The sequence below is a fragment of the Mya arenaria genome, chromosome 10 (genome assembly GCF_026914265.1).
Source record: "Mya arenaria isolate MELC-2E11 chromosome 10, ASM2691426v1".
NCBI lineage: Eukaryota > Metazoa > Mollusca > Bivalvia > Myida > Myidae > Mya > Mya arenaria.
Window position 1 is genome coordinate 48,211,499 of NC_069131.1, and position 8,662 is coordinate 48,220,160.

An 8,662-nucleotide genomic window follows, 5' to 3' on the forward strand; every position below is an offset into this window, starting at 1 on the left:
GATAGAGAGCTCTAAGACTGTTATCACGTTTAGTACTAACATTAGCCGCAATATTGCTCCCATTAACTCCAGTCTTGGGATACTGTGCGCTGATAAAGGAGCTACACGTGTCTTCGAGCAAACAAATCGCACTACTACATTGCCTTTGTTCTGTTGCCGAACATATATTACAGCACCATACGCTTCCTCGGAGGCATCAACAAACACTTGAAGAGATGTTGCTTCTGTATCAGTACTAAATTCAAAACATCTTGGTATATGGACTTTCTCTAGTTCTAATAAGTCTGTTAGCCATTTTTCAACTTCCACTTTCATATTTGAATCTATTTCTTCATCCCATTCATATCCGGCCAACCAGAGCTTTTGCATGATGATTTTTCTTCTGATGATGTATGGACTAACAATACCAATGGGATCAAACAATTTCGCAACTAATTTCAAGACATTTCGTTTTGTCATCAGAGAAGGTAATTTCATATCTTTTCCAAGTTTCATCATGAACGAATCCTTTTCTGCATTTCATTTTACTCCAAGAGTGCTGACAGATGGCAAATCATCATTTTCAATATTGATCTCAGACGCCCTATCCTGTTCCGAAATTTGTCCCATCACTTCTTTAGAGTTTGACAGCCATTTTCTGGCAAACATATTAGCATTTTGCCATAGGTCTGAGAGTTCCTGGTACAAGTCAATGCCTTCTTTAACTGAATCAACACTTTCAAGACTGTCATCCATGTACGTTGACTTCAATACTGTTTCAGCAGCTCTCGAAAATTCGTTTGCATACTTTTTGGCATTTTCTCGACTGACTAGCTGTGCCAAATATGGCGAGGAGTTTACCCCAAATACAAGTCTGTTAAACTCAAATATCTGAGTCGTTTCATTTGTGGAGTCCCAGAGAAATCTATTATATTGTCTGTCTTCTTTTGCGATTCTTACTCTCAAGTACATTTCCTCTATGTCACATGCAATAGCAACTTGTTTTTTCCTAAAACGTAATAGCACATCAAACAGTTCATTTTGCAATTTTGGGCCTTGGTAAATCATGTCATTCAAGCTCTTGTTCTGGTAACTAGCTGCCGCATCAAAGACTATTCTTACTTTTGTTGTTGCTCGGTCAAGTTTCACGACTGGAAAGTGAGGGAGATACCAAACATGATCAGGTTCTTCATCCTTTATTTCTGTTATATATCCCTTTTCCAAGTACTTTTCTATTGTTCTCCGATACAACTGCTTTACTTCAGGGTTCTTTTCTAATTTTCTTTCAGTTGACTTCAATCTCTTAAGTGCCATTTCATAATTATTTGGCAGTTCTGGATTTTCTTTCCATGGAATATGTACTTCATAGTGTCCATCTATTATCTTCATGGTCTCTTTTGTGGCTTTCATTATCTGTTCCTCGATTACTGACAGTTCATCTTTGGTCTCAGGTTTACTGTTCACCGGGTAAGAATCAACTTCCCAAAATCTTTTGAGTTCTGAATTTAATGTTTTGTTCTCTTCACTTATGAAGAATGAGTAATCCCTATGTCTGTTTCCCTTTTCTGTCATTCCCACACAAGTCCATCCTAATGGGGTCAGTCTTGCCACTGGTTCACCAGGATCCCCTCTTATTTCATGGATGGACTGATGTAGTCCACTCCAATTAACAAGTCAACTTTCTGTTTTTTGCCTACTGGAAAATTAATTCCTTTCAAATGCTTCCACTTCTGTGAAAAATTGTTCCAGTTGATAGTTTTCAGAGATCCTGTAACATCTTTCATTGTGTTTGCTTCTATGTTCAGTTTAACTAAGCCGTTTTGACTTTCAAGACAGAACCTTACTGGCATTGTTTCAAACACTTTTGATTGGCCATTCAATGTACTAACATTTACTGTCTCTATTTTTTTCTGATAACCCCAATTCAGCGGCTACATTTTCATTCACATACGTTCTAGTACTTCCGTCGTCAAGGAGAGCATTAGCATGAATTTTCTTTCCATTAGCAGATAAAACAACTGGTACTGTTCTTAAAGCTATTGATCCTTTTTCTGATGATGTGAAGACTTGGGCATTCAATGCATTTCTGTTGTCTTGTTCTTGCATATGTTTTGTATGAAGAAGCCGATGATGCAGCTTAGTACAGTTATCAATACCACAGACTTTCCCTCTGAAACATGTTTTTCCTAAGTGTCTCGTTCCAAGGCATCTGAAGCACAGATTTAACTCTTTTGCTTTTTCCCATCTTTGTTGGGCAGTAAGCTGTTCAAAATTTTTACATGTCCAAATACCATGATCACTGTTGCAGAAACTGCAATTTTTCTGTTGTTTTTTTCCCCGTTGTTCTTCATAAAAAAGACTCCTTTGGTCTTGCACTACTTTTTAAGTTAAATGATGTATTATCAATGCCATGCTTTGTTTCAGCCGCAACTGTAAGATATTCAGATTCATTTAACACCCACTCATTTAACTCAGTAACTGTTTTTCTCTTGCTATTTTCAAACACCCATCTTTCAAATCTTGCTATCATACTTTCAGGAAGTTTTTTTAAGAGTTGTTGAAACATAAAATTGCTTTTTAAGTCTTCCGCATTATTTTCTTGCAAGTTTATTAATGCAATATCAAGCAAATCAGCAAACTGTTCAATGTTCTTGGCATTTTCATACTTTATCGCTGGAAATTTGTCTATTTCTTCAAAACACTTGTTGACACGTCTTCTTTCACCTCCAAACTTTCGTTCTAGTCTTTCTTTTGTTTTTTTCATATGCAAATGCTGAGTGGCCTAAACATTCAATTGTTTTTAAAGCATCTCCTTTTAGATATTGACGGAGTTGCAACAATTTATACTCCGAACTTGCTTCAGTCTTATCGATACATGCCGTAAATGCTGCATTCCAGAATTCATACTCTTACTTTTTCCCATAGAAAGTTGGGATCGACACACGCTTCATTTGCCTTGTTAAATCAGAGTCTAATTGTTTTTTGGTGTTCACCTTGTTTTCTTCAAACATACTTATGTCCTGTTTTTGACCACTGGATGATTTACTTGGTGATTCTAACACTGCTATGTTATACTCTTCTACAATACGATCATATGTTTCCCCAATTATATCAATTTCCTTGGTGGTTTGAACCATTTCTGTTGTTTTGTTTTGTTTCTCATACTCAGTAATTAATTGTTGAATTCCTTCTGTTGCTTCATCCATAGCAACTTCAACCTTATCTAGAAGTTCTTTTGCTACTAATTTCTCTATATCTTCATCAAGAACTAAATCTTTCAATTTATTTATGCTTCTTGTAAAAGTAGCCTTTAATCTGGACTTTTTTACTTTCAATTGAACTATCTTGGATTCCTCCAAATGCTTTTCATCTGGCTCCATTGTTTCTATAGCTAAACGATTCCGGAACTATGTTTGATTAATCTTCTATTCAATACTAGTAACTATTTTGTACTTAGCATCCATGAAATGTGTCATGTCTAAATTTCATCCGAATTTTGGTTCGTCCGAATTACTACTCAACTATTTTTCTGCTCTTCAAACGGGCCACTTTCTACACTATCGTTTAAATTTTTTATTCTTACAACCACGCTCTGCTACCAAATGTTCATTAGCTATCGACTATTTCTATTTCACTCGACTAATAAAGACCAAAATTCGATTTATTTGTTCACTATTTATTTTCTACGACGTGGGGTGACATACAACAGTTATCCGCAAAAAAACAACAGACAACATACAGGTTAACTTATACAATTATTCCTTCAGAACACCAACAGTGTCCAATGGAGAACAATTACTGTATCTAGGGTTTCTATCATGCAGGGTTCGCCGTTAAACAACAACTGAAAAGTAAACAAAAGACCTTTATAAAAAAAACTGGTTATTTTACAATGTATGTAAAACTACTACTATAAATACCACTACCACTGTATGATCTTTCTTGGGTAATCACTATATTTTCCAATGTGTTATTACACAACATACAGTTTTAATATCATATTTTTTCTGATAATTACTAAAACATTCAAGAATTAACATACTACCTTCACAGTCTTCAAGTGCTTCATCGGGGTGTTTTCGGATCGTATAAATGTAAACATATATCTGAACAGCAATCTGAAAAACATAGAAATTACAATCATACAATGAAAACTACGACAGACCTAAAAGTAAAAAAAAACTTAACCATACTTAAGACATAAAACAAGGGTCCAACTTGAAATATGTTATATTTCTAAAATGGCAAATAAACGAGAATAAAGTTATTCTCTTTTTTAACTATGGACATAAAGACAAACATTCAGTATAACAAAATGATTTGTTGCATTCGTTACCAAGCAGAAGCGTATTGCGCAATCACACATCTACTTCTCTAATTTAATGCAACAGAAATAGGAATAGGTTTTCGTTTTACTTATTATGAAGACATTTATACTTATTTAAAAATATGTTTACTTATGAAAAAAAGACATACTGCGTCAGTTGATCTGTGAGGTTGTATTATATCACGATGCTTGCGAAAAGATTCATCACACAAGATTTGAGCAATTTTGAAATATGGACGCAACTCTTCCAAACAGTGACCAAACAGATCAACTGACTAACTTTATGTTACCTTTATATTATAACAATGTACTAGGCACACATTCAATCGGAGATAATTCATTGTATACCACGTAAACCAGTTATATAGAGAGGACAAAACAAATAAGAAACCCTGGAACTTTCCTGGACAAGACAACCGATTGCATGATACAAATATTCTAACACGAAAATCAATATAAAAGCCATTTTATTTGAAAGATAAAATAAACTATAGGAACAAGTCTAAGTGCCAACAAATTGATATCATCTTGTAATGAAATGAAACGATGATAAAGTCAAGTAACCAAAACAAAGTTACCACATCAAACTTTATATCAGTAACCTTTGGTTTATTTTTCATTTAAGATGGGTCTGCGATACCAAATAGAGGTCCCCAGTATGCCGTATTACACATACCAACAAATTTCTTTTCAATTAAGGCAGTAGCATGTGCATATTGTACAGACATGTGTTTGCTTAAAATCTAGTGATCTTTTCGTGCGTTTTGGAAATTTTATTAATAGATGCAACGGTCATTCATGAACCAGTCGGTGTTGCAGCCTATAATGCGCATGTCAATCATATGCACAGTTTTAGAAAGTTTTGTAATACGGTTCCATTTCACTGCCCGATCTTACTTCTGCCCACAAATTGCGCAATCCTAGACCCGCTCTTGGTCTAGAGTTTTTGTGTAACGTGAACAAAAATGTAGTGGCACTAGCATATCATCACAGGAATCAAAAATCAAAGATAATTTTGTACAGAAACGATGTTTGCAATTAAACTTTAAATACTTTGGATAATTTCTTACCAGCGAAAGATATGAGGCCATTGCAGATAGCCAAATGTAGCTAATCAGTAATTGTTTTCTCTGAAAATAAAGAAAATAAAGAAAAACAACATATGGTATACACAACTTAGAGCGAATTAACGGATATTGTGAATACTGTTTGAACGTATTCGTAACGGCAATGTATATAATATATCTAAATATCATGTTATTTCTATATGATATATGAAGTTAACACAATCTTAGGTAATTTTAAACGTGATTACCTGAATAATTGTATTTTGCATGCCACCATCCAAAAATAAAAGTAAGCTTGAAAATGTTGTTGCAAGCACCTAAAAAAGTTGAACAAATTAAGACGAATGCATTTTTAACCAGAAAACCAATTTTTTGGAAAATTCAATACATGTTACTTTATATAATAACTCATTTAACACAGAGTTTCGCGATTATTTGCAAGACTCGGGGATAATCAGTTTTGCAACCAAGGCTGATTTTCAATTCTCGTGTTGCGGCCAGGGCCGATTTTCAGTTATCGTGTACAAAAATCTCTTTCGCATAGTGCTAGTCAATTTTATTTAGACTACAAGTAGCTAAATAATAAACATTCATTATATATAGCAAAATGGTTAATGTAATAATCGACGCATTTACAATGACGATGCATGTGTCAGCATAATAAACATTCATTATATATAGCACAATGGTTAATGTAATAATCGACGCATTTACAATGACGATGCATGTGTCAGCATAATAAACATTCATTATATATAGCACAATGGTTAATGTAATAATCGACGCATTTACAATGACGATGCATGTGTCAGCATCAGAATTTATAGCATGGGTACTCTTGTTTTGTTAATATTAATTAATGTATGAGTTTCAATTGTTAGCAAAGAATTACTTATATAAGAAAAACGCAAAGAATTACTTATATAAGAAGAAACATTTGCCGAATAATGTAATTTAACAACTAGTTTAGATATTTTAATTGGTCGTTTCAAAGATATGATTATTTTTACACGTGTATGGTTTGACAACAAGAATTTGAACGTAATACTAAAATAAAATATTACCCATGCAAACGCCTTCAGTGTTGATGTTTGTGGCACTGCCTGTTGTATTTTACTACCTTCTTTATCAGGTATGGTAAGCACTATTAACGCCACTGCGCCTCCGATTACATACAAGAGCGCCATTGCTGTTATCAGCACAGCCTTATTGAGCATGCGCACACAGAAGATCGCGCTGATTGGTTCACTGCCGGGTACGTCACCGCATATTTTCGATTGTCCGAGAAGAGTTGTGACTCCGACCAAAAAGAGAAGGCAATTCTGTACCTAAAATTGTAGTTCATAGCATTAAGTTTGTATAGATAATAAATGGGATTGAGCACTAATTTCCTTTAATTTTAAATGAAGGGGCCTACGCTTATTATAAAAAGCGATGCTTATTAAATGTTCGGCTTAAATTTCTTACTTATGACTTATCCACAACGACTGAAATTAAATCTTAACTTGAACTTTACCGACAGTGTTTAGTTATAGTAACAATATGACGGGTCAGAATTCAATTAAACTAATATTCAATTACCAGAACTTATGGTAACATATCAATTGATCCCAAGAATTGACAGAAATCGAATTTACAAAATGAAAAACAAGTTGCGCTGTATTTGATTACACATTATACCATGTACAATATCATATAGATACTGACAATGCTGACAATCTATCCTGACAAAGAATATAAATACTGATAAAGCACATATTAGCTCACAATGAATAAAATGCACAATGTTCTGGCTGTCTGCAAACATTTCTGCATTTTCTGCATGTTGTGGGCTAGTCTTATCTGGAAAAAAATAGTTGATCAATATTAAACGACAGACTCATAGTACATGGATATAGGCACGGACAATTCATATAGATACAATGTATGTAGATACTGACAATGAATGTATGTAGATACTGACAATGAATTTAGATACTGACAAGATACTGACAATGTTTGTAGATACTGACAAGATACTGACAATGTATGTAGATAGTGACAATGTATAGAGATACTGACAATGTATGTAGATACTGACAATGTATGTTGATACTGACAATGTATGTAGATACTGACAATGTATGTAGATACTGACAATGTATGTAGATAGTGACAATGTATGTAGATACTGACAATGTATGTAGATACTGACAATGTATGTTGATACTGACAATGTATGTAGATACTGACAATGTATGTAGATAGTGACAATGTATGTTGATACTGACAATGTATGTAGATACTGACAATGTATGTAGATACTGACAATGTATGTAGATACTGACAATGTATGTTGATATTGACAATGTATGTTGATACTGACAATGTATGTAGAGACTGACAATGTATGTAGATACTGACAATGTATGTAGATACTGACAAGATACTAACAATGTATGTAGATACTGACAATGTATGTAGATACTGACAATGTATGTTGATACTGACAATGTATGTAGATACTGACAATGTATGTAGATACTGACAATGTATTAAGATACTGACAATGTATGTAGATACTGACAATGTATGTAGATACTGACAATGTATGTTGATACTGACAATGTATGTAGATACTGACAATGTATGTAGATACTGACAATGTATGTAGATTCTGACAATGTATGTAAATACTGACAATGTGTGTAGATACTGACAAGATACTGACAATGTATGTAGATACTGACAATGTATGTAGATACTGACAAGATACTGACAATGTATGTAGATACTGACAATGTATGTAGATACTGACAAAATACTGACAATGTATGTAGATACTGACAATGTATATAGATACTGACAAAGCATGAAGATACTGGAAATGCATAAAGAGACTAGAAATGCATAAAAATTGTAATGCAAATTGATGACAATGTATAGAGGTCCTTGTATAATACTTATGTCAAAACAGCCTAAACGTCTTTTTCATGTAAATTTTCAGTAAAAATCATACTACACCATTGCTTGATTAACAGCTGAAACAAATTATATATTCCAACTTTTTATTTAACACTGTTTCCACATTAGTTAGTTAGTAATACAGTTGTTTAAAAGACACCAGTGTTACTAACATTGTACGTAATTCGTAGATATGCAATTAACCTAATTTTATTCTCAATTTATGCAATGTCATACGCTAAGCTTGATGCTCAACGCATTAATTTATTTACTGTAGGCTAAACGCAGATAATAGAATACAAACAATATTTGAATCGAATTAAAGTTTAAAAGACTTAATGATTGC

General features: G+C 33.6%; 1 protein-coding gene across 2 annotated transcripts; it reads right to left on the minus strand.

The window, feature by feature from the left end:
- Positions 1–3,772: 3,772 nt before the first annotated feature.
- On the minus strand, positions 3,773–8,475 carry LOC128205455 (uncharacterized). Of its 2 annotated transcripts, none has more exons than XM_052907097.1 (7): positions 8,372–8,475; positions 7,141–7,215; positions 6,438–6,701; positions 5,622–5,690; positions 5,377–5,436; positions 4,025–4,097; positions 3,773–3,823 (listed from the first exon to the last, which is right to left on the minus strand). In XM_052907097.1, the coding sequence occupies exons 2-7, from the start codon at positions 7,195–7,197 to the stop codon at positions 3,813–3,815; spliced, it is 534 nt and encodes a 177-aa protein (XP_052763057.1). In that variant the 5' UTR covers positions 7,198–7,215; positions 8,372–8,475; the 3' UTR covers positions 3,773–3,812. The 2 variants fall into 2 exon arrangements, with proteins under 2 accessions (XP_052763057.1, XP_052763056.1); XM_052907096.1 differs by having other exon boundaries at positions 8,377–8,472.
- Between the last annotated feature and the right edge of the window lie 187 nt (positions 8,476–8,662).